The sequence below is a fragment of the Orbicella franksi genome, chromosome 6 (assembly GCF_964199315.1).
Source record: "Orbicella franksi chromosome 6, jaOrbFran1.1, whole genome shotgun sequence".
NCBI classification, from domain to species: domain Eukaryota; kingdom Metazoa; phylum Cnidaria; class Anthozoa; order Scleractinia; family Merulinidae; genus Orbicella; species Orbicella franksi.
This window is the reverse complement of record NC_138150.1, coordinates 734904-751466: the sequence shown is the minus strand read 5'-3', so window position 1 is coordinate 751466 and position 16563 is coordinate 734904. Positions and strand designations below refer to the sequence as shown.

Genomic DNA, 16563 nt, shown 5'->3' with positions numbered 1-16563 from the left:
CAAATTGGGGATATTGCTTTTCAATGTTAGCTCTGAAAACGGGTTGTTCTTTTACCGAAGAAATGAGATTGGCGATTCTGATGCTAAGTTCCCGGTTTCACACTCTCTTATCCCACCTCTGGAAATGGTGAGGTTATAGAATCAGTATGTCAAAAGAAACTTCACAAAATATAATTTTAATGTGGCAAACTCAGCTCTTATTATGTCTTCATTGTTATTGATGTGACATTGTTAACCCGAAGAAGGACTATCAACGTTATTCGTTATTTTCAAACGTAGCCGTTAATTAATAATACAAGTTAAATTATTAAACTGCATATTCAACAGTTTTTTCGCTATTTCTTATGTTAAAAAGCCAAGTTTAAATCTTAATTCTAAAAAAGTCCAATATAATCTTCAGCTTTCATATTTATTATGTGAAATTTAATTTCTAGCGAGTGAATATTATTAAAATTTAGTCCTGGGTAAAAGTGAGAAGACTCGTAAATGCATTGAAAAGACTCCATTTTAATGACATAGACTGGTTCTGAACAGCTGCCATTCAGAACTTGAAATGTCACGTTGATTTAAGTTGGCTGCCTGCCAAGGAAATACATTTATCATTTATGGTACTTTTCTTTTAAGATACTTGTTTCTGTTTCTGTGGCTCACCGCTCACAGCTGTGCAAGGTGGATGACGATTTTCAGACGGCTCTGATACAGGTATCGGAGTACCTGAACAAGATTTTAACCACTCTTCATTGAGGTGTTCTTGTCTTTTACTGGTGATTTTTTTGTGGTGGTACTGGACAAGATGCGGTCGTTGGTACTGTGGTAGATTGTCGTTATCTTTTTTGTGTTCTGAGAGTGACGTTTGAAGATGCATTTCATGCGCGTCATAACCCTCTCGTTGACAGGTCTCTTGCCGTTTCATCGAGCTATACGGGCTTGGAAATTTCAAACCTTGCTGTGAACTGTTCCTTAGCTCGAGTGATTCACTTTCTGCATACGATGGTAGTTTAGCAGTTGCGTAGATGGGATTGTCGTGAGATAATTGGTGAGGGGAGTTCCTCAGTTGAGTGATGTACCGCTGACATGGATGTGATAGTTCTATTCGTGGGCTCGGGTTTGAAGTCGGATGGAAGGATGCACTGTTAAAAGAACCTTCTCCGACCGTCAAAACCGGCTTACAGGGTAATGCTATACCTTCACTTTTTATTTTATCGCTATTGCACAAGGATGACTCTTGTAGATTTTGTATACTGTTCTGAACATAACGTTTTGGCTGTAAGTAAACATACCGTCTGCATGTTTCAGAGCTCTTATTTGGAAGATTGGCCGCATTAACAGTCTGAAGATTGCGCGTCGGGAAATAATGTGGAATGTATGGCACGCGATCGGAGTGAAGAAGGTGAAACAGAAGACTTTCTTTGTTGTACTTCGATGACGTATTGGTGCTGGAAGAACAAGGGCTATGTAGCCGGACATCACTTGGAGGACATGAAAATTTTGGTAATTGGTCAGAGAATTCCTTATTGCCACTCTTTGTAGACTTTTCCTCGATGTGCGGCCACCTGAATGCATCACCATTGAGTGGTGATGTTAGTCGTGGCAATCCATCTGACTTTGGCGATTGTTGCTTGTTCACTTTGGTAACGTATTGGATATTGGATCTTACTGGAACGAAAGGGGTCTGCTGTTCTTTAGGTCTTATTGGTGGATAGGGCAAGAACCTAGGTTTGGAAATGGCATGGTTTAGAGCCAAGGTAGTGTTTTGGGCTTGCCTCAGTGTGTGTTCTTGGCACTCTCGACTATTGTAAAATCTGGGAGGTGAAAGGGAATTATCACCCTCTTCTGGATTAGCTTGATAAGGCATCGCCTTGAGTTTGGTTTGAGAAACCGAAGCTAAATCTTGATCGCCGTTACAGAGACGTTCATTTACGGAAACACTATTATCTTGCTGTGAGTGAGTCGCTCGTTCCTCGTACTGGAGGGAAAGACTGTTTACGTGCTCTGGAGGGTTCAACAGTTCCGTTTTGTCCAATTTTTGGTTTCTAACTTTGAGTGACTTTTGGTGTTCATCGACATGTCTCGTAATTACATTTGTACACTGTCCTTTTAGAGGTTCCTTGCTAGGAACATGTTGCCCAACGACGTGTTTATGCCTCTGGGGTTCCTCAGGCTGAGAAATAAAACTTCTTTGAGAAGTTTGTGACTGGGAGTTCACGCAATATCCTTCTAAAGCGTGGTTATTGAGACCTTGGTGGCTCAGATCGCGGGTGTGAATCTTGTAGCTCTCACCAAGTGTTCTACCCAGTGGCGGAGTTTTACTGGACTTCTCTGGAGAGAGGATTGGGTCCGTAGTTTTACTGCCAAGCCCTGCAGCTTGCGCTAGCGTGTTAGTGCCATTCAGTAGGCCTACTGACTGGCCAGAACTGCCCAAAACCGATGGATTCTCAGGAATCGATTTTGGTAGCTGTGAATAAGAGCTAACTGGACTGGCCACGGTTGCGATATTTGATTGTGGTTGACAATCCGTTAACTGAGTATCTGCATGGGTTATGTAGTAACACGTACCGTCGTTGGTAAGAAGTGATGCCTCTTTTTTTCTTTCATTCTCTACAATCCAAGTACTTCCCAATAATTCTCTGTGCTTGCTTTCTACTTTAGATGTCTCTTGATCAAGTGAAATTGGAGAAAGGTATCCCGCTGCTGTGTGCTTAGCCAATAACGTTTTGTTGTCGCCTTGACAGGTTTTTTCAGTTTGGGTGGAAGACAAATTCATGGATATCTTCTTATTTTGGTCAGAATAGTGCTGCTTACATAAGACCTCTTTGTTTTCAGGATGGGTTGTTTGGGACGTCATTATTCCTGTGGCGGTATGTGTAAGAGGCTTGTAGACGTTTTTGGGTAGTGTGGCGGCTTCAAGTCTACACAACGGGTTTAAAGTACACTGATTTGGGACTTCTTTTGCAGAACTGGCGAGGATTTCGTCCAAGACTTGACAAAGAAGGGAGACGGGATTTGGTGCAGAATTTGAATTTTTACCATTGGAGGGTACATTAATTCCTTTATGATGCAAAGTAACAACTGGAGACAAAACTGGATTGTGTAAGGCTGTTTTTGTTGGTGGTCCAAATCCAGTTTGAACTGGGCTTTTGGACAACGTTTGAGCGTGTTTTGGACGATAAATAGAGGCAAGCGTTGTGTCTTGGCCGATGGATGCGATGGGACCACTGGAACCTGTGCTGACTGATTTTGTGGTCCGATCATTGGTGATGCTGTGCTCCACTGAAGCGATTATAGTATTATGTGGTGGTCGTATTTTTGGATCAGATCCAACAACTGGGAGTGCTTTATCCTTCTCATGAGTCTCATCACCTGCTTCACTATCAAAGGGCAAGGAATAGTTGGTGTCAGTGGTGACAGACCTTTGGAGAGAATTAGATGATCCATCTTTTGTTTTATTTCCAATTGCAGTTTTAGAGTGCAGTTGTGGCTGCAGCAACGCTTCCAGACATCCACTCTCATCTGACTTAACTTGTGGCTTTTCTTGTAGTTTGGAGCTTATTAATGCTGTTGTAGGAACCTATAGAAATCAAATATAATATTAGGAAGGTAAAAGGAGAGCTGAATCGAATTACTATTCGCCTTTCGCGTCGTGTTCCTATTAAGTTATTTCATTTCCTGATTAATGCTAGTTTATAACTGGAAAACTGTGATGATTAATGCTGTGAACTAGGTTAACATAAATAAAGTTGGGCATAAAATATGCAAATTATTATCATCGCTACCAGAGCAATGGCCATTAGCAATCAACTTTGCAAGTTGACAACGCTGGTTTCAAAACAAATAGTAGGTAAATGACTGACCTTATTTTGCTTTCGACGAGTGAGTTGTTTCCTAAGAGCGCCCCACAAGAGAGTGACTCTATGTTTTAACCAACGGTTTTCACTTTCTAGGGTGGATATACGAGACTTCAAGCTTTCAGCTCTGTCCATCGCCTCTCTTGTATGATCTTTGATTATTTTTCTTATTTCCTATTGAAGAATGATAAAATGGAAAAATTTAGGGCACAGGTAGGTTTTAACGTCCTGATCATTTCAAAGTAAAATTTTTGCTTTTGACAGGTCACGTGGCATCGTGACGTTTAGGCGAAACTAGCCATTATTTTTAGTAATATCATCCAACAAAAACGCGTTTTCCATCTTCTAACGTTTGAAATGACGGTCCCTCTTTCCGCAGAAAAATGTTGTGGGGTGAAAAGTCGTTATTTTCAACAAAATTCGACTTTTGATCATTTATATCTTCTAAAAACGAAATCAAAGGAGATCACATCAAACGTTTACGCCACCAATTCGCCGAATTACAAATTTTAGCAAAATGATCACTTGATCAAAATAGTATGTTAAGGCAAGGCAGGACGCCTAGTTTTATAATCAGGGAAATTTTAGCGTTAGAAACCAAACATAACAAGAGATATAGCTGCCCAACCATCATTCTACTCTACATTCCTGACCCAGGCCTTAAGCTGCTTGGGAGGTCAATAAACCAAACACGACTCCTCGATAAAGAATTCATTTTATTCCTAAGAACACCATTTTCTTGCGGGACACAGTAAGGAATGCCGAGCGGGCTATTCGCAGGGTGGGATTTTCTTCTTCTTAACAACCGCGGAGCTAGGCATATAATAAGACCAGATATAGAGCGTTTTCACATGACATCACGGCAGCCATTTTGGTGTTCTAAACAATGAAACGGCGGCCATGTTGGTGTACCAAACCAATCCTGTGGGTGTTGAACTCTTTTCTTATGCAAAGACTTGTTTGTTCCAGTAAATTTGCATAGGTGCTGGCTACGTTAGTGAAAATGCTCTATAAACATGATTATGCGAATAAACATATTCACTGGACTGCGCTATCTGACGTACACAGACAAGCAAGAAACAGCTTGTCAAATCGAACTCTATTGTGTTCTTCATAACCAAGGTCGCTGTCGAAAACAAGTTTTGAACACAAACAAGGACATAATTTTTTATCATTTCATGACGTCAAACTTAACTGACTAAAAAATTGTTGTAAGTTACTTGAAATCTGTGAGACTTACGTGATGCAGTTTCTCTTTAGTTGGAGTATCTAGAATCAAACGCTCAAGCTTATTTTGCTGCGTTGGTGCATGATTATTCATGGTGCATCCGTTCTTGATTTCTGAAGGGAAGTGAATTCAAAAACATTGACTTAGCAGTTAATGCACGTGAAGTGAGTCGTTTGATTGGCTACTTCTCGGTCGGGATTCTTTATTGCGGACTATTACCATGGTAACGGCCAAACCGTCATTGCACTCGTTTCACTCATTCATTCCAAGAGGTAACTGGGTTGCCCAATTTTGGAGAGTTGAAACGTCTTTGAATCTTTATCGGTAATTTTTGGAGTTCTCGGAAGTTCAGGTAATATATATGCAAAAAATGATCGAAGACATGCAGAAGATATTTGCAAAAGGTTGGGGAACCTTGAGGAATTTACGGCGCGTGATCGGAGTACGTTTTTAGCTACTTTTGTAAGAGCTGCATATTACTTTGAAAATCAGTTTTAGGAGAATAACAGTCGAGTAACTGGAATCTTTCGTTTCTCTAACGAAGATCTCATTAGAGTGAAAGAAGTACGTAAGGAGCTATTGTCTATTTATATCATCTCCTTTTTTCAGTCTTACCTTTGGAAGGTTCTAACTTCTCGTGAGAAATGGTCAGGAATTTGGAACAGCTCGTTGGCAGCACACATGCTGCTGAAGTTGACTCCTTCACACAATTTTTAACACTATCGGGGTCCAGCTTTCTCTTTGGCCCGAAAGCACTTTCCTTTTTCTCCTCCCTCGAAGTCAGATCATTTTGCTGTAGTGGTACGGTTTCATTCTCATCGCTTCTTTTTCGTTCTGGTCCAGCGCGATTCAACCCATCAACGATCCTCCGATAGCATTTGAGGACTTCAGGGCGGACCAGCTTAAAGTTCCATTTTATTTTCTTGTGGTGATTTGGCACGTTACAGCTTGTCGTTGTCTTTTCGTTGCTTTCATTTTCCGAGGAAAAAGCATCCTGTACTTTTTGCCCTTTAAAAGGAATTTAATTAGGAAACGATTTAAGAGAAGTTAAAAAAGCCATTGGGGAAATTAAAAGTAAACTGAAATGGACTTACAGTCACAAACACCTTTCAGAGTGCAATACTGCTCAATAGCTTTTATTTGAATTTTCACAAACTAGAGTTATATGCAAAGACTGAAAAAGTTAGAATTACCTTGTCCAGTATAAGAAACATTACCAAATGACAATACTGCCCAACAACTTTCATTTGAATGGTCACACACCAGGATTTTATCCACAATGGCAATTCAGAGGGAATAAGTGTGGTCAGAAAAATCAATAATTTAATTTCCTTATAATAATAGTTTTTGAAAACAATGGACCTTATTATGTTTGATAAAAAAAAAAACTGATCTAATTATAGACTTTACGAGATGTGCGAACAACTGGAAAAAAAGAATCAGCCGTGATGCCCGCTAACCTCTAACGCATAGCTTACTATTTTGATGTAAAATAACAGAGAGCTTAAGAAATAGCCAAACTAACTTACCACTTGGCTCTTCTTCTGGCGGATCGAGCTTCCTGTGATAAATGACAGAAGATATTTACAGTATATGTCTTAATCTTACCCAGTTTACTGTCTTACTCTTACCCAAATTTAACCATGCTTTCAATTTTTTCGGTTAATTGGTAGTCTTTTTCAATTTAACGAAATTATTTCTTTTAAGACCGCAAAGCACTCTTACCGCTCTTGAGAACGTTGCTTTTACTTAAGCACGCCAAACCTTGCATACGGTGGTCGTACACGCAGAATGAGCGGCAGTCAAAACCGAACTGTCCTACCAGAACGACATGATGAAAGTTTTGTTTCGAAGACAATCATGATAAAAATAAAGACAATGCTTATATAAGTTGCTTTGGCTCTTCTAATACTTACTGGAGAGATCCGTGTTTAATTTCAAGAGGAATAAGATATTTCGTTCAAAATAACACAACTATTATCCTACCTGGCGACACTCGACGAGTGACTAGCGAATCGAGTTGTCGGACGCAGACGACCAATTTTTGGCGCCAAATTTTAAGCTTCGAGACAATAAATGTTTCTTATTTTTCATTTTTTACAGTCTGAGATGGTTTTTGGAATTAAAAATTCCTTGACGTGAATATTCGATGCCGTCTGCAGTGAGAAAAGTTGCTCAACTTCAATGCCTTTCCTGTTAACATACATTGACGTCAGGACAGTTTTCCCCCTGCTAAATCCTGATTGGTCAATTCAAATTTCAGGCGCACCGGCCGTATGCGAGGAATTTCTGCTAATGGAAAATTTTCCTTGATTTACCGCACCAACTAGTCATCAAACAAACCCACTCGTTTGAGACCTAATAATATTATAACTCAGTTTCACATGCAGCCTTGCAAAATACGTTTGTTTTTGTAAACAATAGGAGATTAATGGAAGATATATATATTTATTTATATCAGATAAGTTATGTTTCCGTCTCTTTTCTAGATTAAAGAATTGCTTACAGCTGAAGGCAGATTTTCCTGTTGCATAATTTCACGAGCGTTCACAGACGAGCGGTGAATTTTAATGGCGTCACTTGGTGAAACAGACACAATGTGCGGAAAAGTCTTGCGTTCGACTCTTTTTACTGAAATAAATGCTCTGGTATTTTTCTATTAATTCCGCGCACGTAATGCCAAACAAAATCTGGAGAATTTGACAATTGTTGCACATTTCACATAATGCGGAGGAAAGTAATCATAAGTTAAGAGTTTAGGCTTCGTTAAACAAAAAACAATTTTAGATCGATTGAGTCACTTTTCTCTTCTGGGGGGGTTTGTGTAAAAATATACATTTTTTCATTTTCCATAGGATAAATTCAAGAAAAATTCAAAATATTCAGTGATGTCCCTCGGCGTTTGTTGTACAGCATTCTTCGATTTTTATCATTATTATTTTGTTGTAATTGACATCGGGGACAAAGAAATCCTTGTATGATTTAAGTTGCTGTTTCCAGAAATATCAGTTTATTCATCGAAGTACGGCAAAAACATATTTTCCATAACAGAAGTGAGAGCAGTGACATGAGTAGATATTAACTTTTTTTCGCAGTCGAACTTACCTGCGTTTCGGAAGAACTTCTGAATCCTCCATCTTCTCAGTAATTCTGAAGGTAAAGAAGATGTATATTTGAGGAAGTGTTTGTTTCTGACAATCCCCAACATAACCGCTACACGTTTTAGATTTTTTTCATTGACAGTTTACGATTTTTCTTTTGTCATATTTTGTCCTCTTCCATATTTTATGTCAACCATTTTAAATTTTATGCTTTACTTACTGATCTAGTTCAACAGTTAATAAGAATTAGTAAAATGAATGGGCAGATCTTTACAAATTTGATTTCCAACTGCAGGGCACAGCGGATAAAAAGTAATTTATGTCACAATCTTTGTTTGACTCGACCCGTAAACGACTACCTTTTATATTTTATCATCATCCCTCTTTTTGTTTTTTCCTTTTATCAAGAACTTTGTCTTGTCGCTGATCATATCGATTCAAATTACGAATTAACCGATGACGCACACCATCACTGAAATCTTTCCTCAGTGATCAGCATATCTTGCTGCACAAACAAATACAGACAAAACAGGTATTTCACAAACGTGTCCTTACACAATGCGATCTCACACGTAGGGCGTCTTTTTAAATGTTCTCCACACCATCCGTTCTCGTCTGAAAATTTTTCAAAACATCATATGTTTTAAAAGTAGACGTCGGTGCTGTAATAAGGGCTTACAGCTGTACGTGACGTAATTAGCATACATATTAGAAATTTGACACTAAAAGACGAAAACCGATTGACACCATACGGTTTGTTTGAAGATCGTTTTGCAACGATGCAACGATTCTATTATAGATATGCAACACGTGTATTTTAAAATTTTGGAGTAGTTAACAAGTTATTCTGTAGTCAATTAACCAGGCCATGCTAAGAGCGCTTAAGATGGCTGTTAGCGCTTGCGCAGTGAGATTTTGGGAGCTAAACTTCATAACCTCAGTCAATTTTTTGGAAATTTTCCGCAAGTAGACAAAACATGTTGATTTTTCGACTCGCTTAGACAAGAAGTCGTCCGCCCCCCGTTCAGAGAAGCGTATCCTATCTGTCAGTGAACGACTTTCCGTTTTTTTAAGTAGCCAAAAACACCTGAATTTATTGAGGTGTCTGTATTTCTTTTTCTGCAAATAAATTTATGTGTAACACCAATAAAGGGATATAAAAAATTTGTGACTACAAAAGAAATACTTGTGATTCATTATCTCAGTGTTTCTGTGGTTCATTTTCATACAGCGCTGCAAATATCTTCCACATACTATACTGGTTAAAGGTTTGCTTTTAAAGTTGCTGTCGAAAGATGCTTATATTGGGCGTCGATTTAAAAACAGCAATCTTTCAAATGAAACCTGTCAGAAACAATTTTCCGATAATGTCAACTAAAACCAGCAGATGTTTGACGATACAAGAAATTAAAGGTTACTGGGTGATATTAAAATTATTTCATGGCGAGTGCAACTTTTGCATGCGAACTTCTCAAATATGTTGTTAAAAAGACCGAGTAAATATATAATGATATCCTAAAATCATTACCAAGCTCACATAAAGTTTAAGATTGTAGAACACATGCAAATTTCCTTTTTGTGACATCAGTGTTAATTCATATACTACTGATGTAGTAACTAGCTCGGCTAGTTAATTCAGTACTTCGTTTTAGTTAATCTTTTGTATCGAATTTCGCTCCTGATATTCAACTGCAATTTCCTAGCAACTTGCTATTTGCAAAACGTAGCGGTTTACCTCTTTAAGTCTGACTTCCAATATGAACGAGGCCAAAGGGAACGTTTTCCAGCACATTGCTCTCGCTGTTAGTAATAACATTAATTCAATCATACAACAGACAGTATGATCTTGATATGCAGTCGTTTTCACATAAAAACGGCAGGTGTACTGCTGGTAAACTGAGCTCTGGATGACGAAATTTTGTTTCGCAGCTTCAGTTCGATATAGTGAGCTTTTACCGTACAATCACTTATTGACACACTGGCCTTTCTTTCATCGAATAATTAACACCATATTTCGCATATGCGCAGTCCGTCTCCACTTAATGTTTTTTGACGTGATATTTTTCGACAAATAAGAACACAAGGTTCGCTCCCGTGGTAGTGAATTCATGGACATTGACCCCATCAAAGAAACTGTACGAGCCGTTATTGACAAACGTTTAAAATGAATGATAAAAACCATTTTCTGTGAGTTGAATACAAGAGCCATCTGTCATCCGATTGTTTTGACAATCCAAGAAAAAAGCCTGTTTTGCTCTTTGCTATGCCATATTTTCACCTCAGTCCGCTTGACTTATTACACAACTGATCACGTCTATGTGGGATTCCATTTTGAACTAGTTTATCACTTCTTGAAGTATAAGGAATGTCGGGAAAGGGTAAATTACAAACCTTTAACCTCAAATAGAGACTAACAACTCGACGCCAGTTCATTCTGATTTGAAAAGGCAAAACTGAAACAAAAGGGTGAAAACGCCAGCTTGTCGCACGTCCCTTATTTCGAACAAAGTTAAGAGGTTTTATCCCGGTTTTAAATCTGATAATAGCTATACAGCGAAACCTACGTTTTGTGATGTTTTAAACTGCGAAAATGAAACAGACCAATCTTGCTAAGCGCGAAACTTAGGTTATTCTGCTGCATAGTACTAATTCTTAGCCTCTATCATCAAAACCAGTTGTTCGTTAAGATCAGAACGTTTCTAAGAACTTGCCGTCAAGCAGTTATGATTAATACGAACAGAAGGTTGGATTGCCACAAGTATGGCCTTGGGCAGTTTAACGACGGGGAACTACATTAATCCACGGTTACGCGGCTATCGTAAAAAAAGAAAGCAACAAAACACACTATTATGAATCTAACTCTGAAGGACAAGATTGGAAATTAAAACACGCGGCTTTCGGAACCTTCCAGTTATCTTGAAGTAGGTCAAAGCTTGGAGCAATTTGCGACGCTTACTTTATTTCATGCTAATATCCAGTGTCTCTCATGGTCAGGGCTCTTAACTGCGACCAGCTGTCAAAGATTGATTGACAGGCAAAATGACACATTATGCTTCTCTAATGACGTGTGTCTTTGTTGATAATTATTTCAGCCAAACTATAAAATTAATGAACAGGAGATTTCATGGATCGATTTTTCAAAGCTGCGTTTATAATAAAGTCTTGTTTTGATCAAGAGTTTGGTGGCACATTAAGTCAAGATTCTCTTGTTGATGGTAATTGATAATGTATTGCAAAAACCAAGAAAATAAACGTTTACGGAGATTCAAAACAATAGAAAATATATATTTAGCTCAGTCTCACTGAATAATGAAATGGTTAATTTACCTTTGAGCAATTGTTGATATAGCTGTTAGTTTTTACAGCACGATCCTGGATGTCGAACTGTCATCGTTTAGCCTCATAAATAAACAGCTCGACTCTAATTTTACTTTGTCAATTGTTTTCCTTCTTTTTTTTCTACTTTTCATAGCTCTATCAGAAAAAAAAAAAAACACACAACTTCAACATAAAACCTCGTTTCGCACAGTCTGACGAATTGTTCGCGATGTTTTCATTTTCGACCAGCACTGAACCATCCATAGCAACATTCCACATTTATAACATACTTCTTCAACTGGGAAATTAATTGAAAGGACTACAACCGTTGTTGAGTTATTACCAGAAAAAAAAAATAGAGCGCTTGGAACTCATATATATGGCTGATGTTCTGCTTTTAAACTGTTATTCCCTCTCCAAGGGATGTCAAAATATATTATATTACTAGACCATGACTGTCACTGACCATATCTTGGTGAAATGTACAGAACAAAATAGCTCTCCTACCAATTCGACAAGAGGTTACTCGAACTATAGGAGAAAATCTACTGTCACTGGCACAGAATACAATAACAAAAATGATCGGGACTGAAGACGTATGCTCAGCTCAAGTACTGCGTGTGAACACGAGCCAATAGAACAGTATTTATACGCTTCATTTGACTTTCAACTCGACTTGAAAATGAAAATTACGGAAACGTCGGTTTTTTACAATTTTTTAAGAAGTATTTCTAGTTAATTCTCCAAATACGTCATTTCTTGTTCGTCCAATGAATTTCATGCCACCATTTACAAACATGCCATAAATGTGTCTCTACACGTGAAAACAGTCTGAGATGGCTCCACGAGCACGTGCGGGCTGTTGCATAACGTTCAGTTGCCCTATCGGCTTTTGAAAGGGAATAGAGCAGACTCGATAATACTGGGGAAGACCGCCATTTCGAGTTTCGATATTTATTCATTTTCAGGTTCCTGGCATAGAACATTCAGTCGTTACTTGCATCTCCGTTGAGCCACTTCTGTGTTTTTCATTGTCTGACGATTAATGTTTTACTTGGTCAGCTATGTATAGTTAAAAGTAAAACGATTCCTTTAATTGCTCTTTATCCTTTTATGCAAAAGCGATTTCTAAATGCAAAATTTGAACATTTGAAGCGTCGTAGCATTAAAAATTTTCGAATACATTCAAGTCGATATCAGTTTCCAGGCAGGTGTTTTATATGACGATTAAGAGTATTTGATAACTACGCTTGAGTTTATTTAAGTCGTTATATTGGGATTACACCGGCATATCTACGTGTTATACGTATTATTAATCGCATCCTTCTGGTGCACTTAAACCGTAAATAGTTTGAATTTTATGCAGCTAAGATATATTTTAATGTGTGAATAGTGTCCCCAATTAGTTTCTTATAAAGCTAAATTCTCTTTGACATTTGAATAAAGTCTTTCATTCTTTCATTCATTCATTCACTTCAGCGGAATATCAGGCAAGTTTGGTCGAGCCATAGTTCGTCGTTCTGCGAAACGTAGTCCCGCCGAAGCATACCGCGAAAGGTACGATTAGGTATTAACCCTACATAAACTCGGCCAAGTCATCATGATATCGTAGCCATAACAGGTCAGTGAGTTGATATCGCTGGATATCAGGACAGTAGACAGTTTCTGATTTGCTTATTGCGAATTTGGGTACGATAATATTACAAAACAAATATTTTCTTAACCTTCTTGGGGATGGGTTTGCTTCTATGATTGGCATTTGAGAGGACACACCGGAAAACGTCGGGATTTTCGAGAAAACAAACGAGACCAGTAACTAAGCGTATACTGTCACTCTTTTACTAGGTTGCTGCTTGAAGAACGATCTACTCCATCAAAAACATGACCTTCTTCAATATTCCCTGCCCAGTGTCCTAAACACTATTCTTTGACATTATTCGCTTCATTGCGCTATTAATTGGCCACAAGGTTGTAATTTAAAGACCTTAATCACTAACGAGTGAATGGCTGTGCAAATTAACATTAACTTCACGTCAATTAAACCATAATGTTTTGGTAGGATCAAATTCAGAAGAGATCATTTGACTTTAGAGAGTATTACTGTATTCCTCTGCAGCGATCGATAGAATGTAATGAGATTATGCAGTTTTTCCAAATTTTACTGTTTCAAAATGACAAGAAATTGAGAACTATCAGTATATTGGCAATAGATAGTGAATGAGGCCATATTCACTGGATGATATGCAATCAAAGAATTTCCCGTTGCCATCCAAAACGCAGAAAAAATTTTCAGTTTCGGTCCTCAACTCTCGTTTTGTCGGCTAATTGACCGCAAAATTATGTGAAATAAAAAAATCATTAACACGTACCTAAAAGATAATTATTTTATACTTACCTTGAAAAAAATCAGCAGAAATAAAATAGTTGTGCTTCTAGATGTGCTACAACGTAAGTTTATGGCTGAACTGTTGCCTGCAATGGCGGTATGGTGACGATGGTGGTGGTTTTACAGCCGCGGCATCTGGTAATGAGGCAATTAAGGACGATCACTTCTTAAGACTTGCACCAATGGGAACTAAGCCGCTAATTACAAAGCGGTATCATGTTTCCTACTCACCAAATCACATGACAGGACTGCGTGATTAACACGTTCAACTGATTGGACTTTGATCTGTTAGAAAAATAACCACCCGCAAACATACATAAAAACGTGTATTGCAAAAAGTCCTGGTTAAGACACGAACTCGTGCGAGCCAGTAATAAAATAGCATTTTTGCTTTAGTGTCTTCCAAGTTACATTTCACTTAAGCTGTAACCATTCCTTCACATCATTTCAGTGATTCCCATGTTTATTTTGTACATGCTATTTTACCATGCATTCTGTTAGATAAATTTCATTTTCATCCACTGACAAACGTGACGACGAACTTAACACGGCAACAACAACGTGACAATGTGAACTTTATGAGCGGAGAACGAGAGATAGGAGAAATCAGCGATCAAACTACAGTAAATAAAGTCAAGTTTAATCAGGGGGGTGGGTGACGCTCTTTATCTCTTGCTCAGGATATATTTTGATTCTCTAATTATTATTTATTTATTTATTGAAAAATTAAAAATACTGGCCTAACCGTAAATTGTCGTTGGATATGTCTGCTGGCTGGCGCACCCGACAACATTATTTGAAATAATGTCATTACCACGAATGGTCACGAATGACTTTTCTATCCGTTAAAAAAAGCTTGTGGTCATCTGAATTTCCGTCGTAAATGCTAATTCTTCGAGGGTTTTTGACGCTTGGAAAGTATTACCAGAGACCATTTTAGAACTCATCCACTTTATTCTTGACGCTCTGCATCAACTGGTTTTCCATCTTGCAGACCGGTAACTATGTTTGAGGCCGCAATTTTTCCAGCACCAAATTAGCTTTTAACGGTGTCGAGATCAGTATGGCGTCACTGTGGATCGATGTTAACCTTATTAAATGCTAATTCACTGCTTTTAGCGTCGTTTTAGCTTTCCCCTCGCTTGGCCAGGTGGAAATTATGAAAATTCACACCGGCTGACAAGTTAAGCCGAACCCGGCACGTTTTCGAGTTATATCGAGTGAATTGTTTTCCAAATTGTTCGCCAATTTTTCGTTGTTTTCCTTTGTGATTATGAATCGGACACTATGTCAAAAGCAAAATTAAAAACATTGAAAACCAGCATTGCAAAATGGTAAATTTTGTCACTATATTTACAAAGTTATGTCGGCTAACAAAAGCAGTCCATTCAACGCTATCTTCCACTGTGTTACTGAAAAATAAATTGAAAACTGAACCACTTTAGATGAACAGCTACTGAAGGAACTAACTTTTGGCGATGATCGTAAATATATGAGAGAAACATTTGTAAGAAGCTTATGTTGTTGTGTAACAAGATAGTACCGGGAATGGACAAGAAAGTTAACTATCTTGATTATAAATCGAACAAAACATTTTTCCTGCTCCTCAATTTGACTTCCACGTTTGGCAGTTTATGTTTAAAAGGAAGGCTACTATCAAGAGCTGGGACTGGCACGAATGGAATAGAACTTTTAGCAAGAAGTTCAGCGAATCTTGGTGCGAAATTCATAAATACCGACCAAAGAAATATACGCGGCATAACAAAGTCATAATGCGTTTTGAAAACTTAAGCTAGAAATAATATTCACCTTGATTTTAAACGTTGAGTCTTTAGTTCATTGGAGTAATCTTCATTCAGCTTGGCATCTCTTGAATATTCTAAGACTTATTTATGCTTAGAGCCTGTGTATTTGTGGTCAGGATCTGAAAGCAATTATGAAATGGTAGGGAGACCCGCTTTGTTAGCTGTATGGCCTGTCAACAAAACTTGCACGTCATTATACGGTGAGAGTGAACGTAAAACAACACTTCATATAAGCGACATTTTAGCAGTGATGCAACCAAAAAAAATCCGGCTCTTTTGATACCTATCCAGACGTTTAAACTAAAAAAAAAAATAATTTACCACCGCTATCGATGTATATTGATTATCCTGTTGTAACAGCAAGACATTTTCAAAGACCTTGTCACTCGCGAAAAGCCTAGAAAATAAAAGCAACTCTTAAAAATATCGTGCAATCGGTTTGACATGAAATAGACTCATGATACAGGAAGTGATGAAGACAGCAAATAAACCTAATGTCTCCAGCTCTCAATTCATTACAAGACCATTACAGATAATGATCACAATTTTACAGTTGTTGGCGGATTGCAGGACTACAATGTATATTGTTCGTTCGTTTTGTTTCATTGGTTAGTCGGTTTAGGGCTAGATACATTACTGCCAAAAAAATGGTCTAAAATTCGTTCCGGAATTTCCCTTTAAGAAGCTCTAGAATTATTTCAAAAATCTCTAAAATTGTCGAAATTTCTTTTAACAGTTTATATGTGTTTATGTAGACGGCTCACTCACCTCACTGGACAGCCATATTTGCTTCCAACATGGTTGGCATAATTTGAGTGGGAAACACTGATTACCCTGAGGACACTACTGTGAGAGTGAGCCCTCAAGTTGGTAAGGGGTG

The 16563-nt window shown here is 38.1% G+C and overlaps 1 protein-coding gene across 4 annotated transcripts; it reads right to left on the bottom strand.

Annotated features, from left to right (window-relative positions):
* Positions 1–586: 586 nt before the first annotated feature.
* On the bottom strand, positions 587–16529 carry LOC145489127 (uncharacterized). 4 transcript variants are annotated; one of them, XM_081468033.1, is made up of 9 exons: positions 15688–16529; positions 14110–14163; positions 13888–14013; positions 8179–8789; positions 6603–6634; positions 5689–6081; positions 5086–5186; positions 3852–4019; positions 587–3568 (listed from the first exon to the last, which is right to left on the bottom strand). In XM_081468033.1, exons 4-9 carry the CDS (start codon positions 8208–8210, stop codon positions 620–622), a joined length of 3675 nt encoding a protein of 1224 aa, XP_081324159.1. In that variant the 5' UTR covers positions 8211–8789; positions 13888–14013; positions 14110–14163; positions 15688–16529; the 3' UTR covers positions 587–619. The 4 variants fall into 4 exon arrangements, with proteins under 4 accessions (XP_081324159.1, XP_081324160.1, XP_081324161.1 ...); XM_081468034.1 differs by lacking the exon at positions 15688–16529 and having other exon boundaries at positions 8179–8223; positions 13888–15185; XM_081468035.1 differs by lacking the exons at positions 13888–14013; positions 14110–14163; positions 15688–16529 and adding an exon at positions 9910–11661.
* Between the last annotated feature and the right edge of the window lie 34 nt (positions 16530–16563).

Excerpts from the sequence above, each read along its gene's own strand:
- LOC145489127 (XM_081468033.1), bottom strand. The coding sequence starts at position 8,210 with ATGGAGGATTCAGAAGTTCTTCCGAAACGCAG. Across the intron at positions 5,187-5,688 it reads GAAGTTAGAACCTTCCAAAG|AAATCAAGAACGGATGCACC; the intron begins GTAAGACTGAAA and ends ACTTCCCTTCAG. Across the intron at positions 3,569-3,851 it reads CTCGTCGAAAGCAAAATAAG|GTTCCTACAACAGCATTAAT; the intron begins GTCAGTCATTTA and ends TGATTTCTATAG.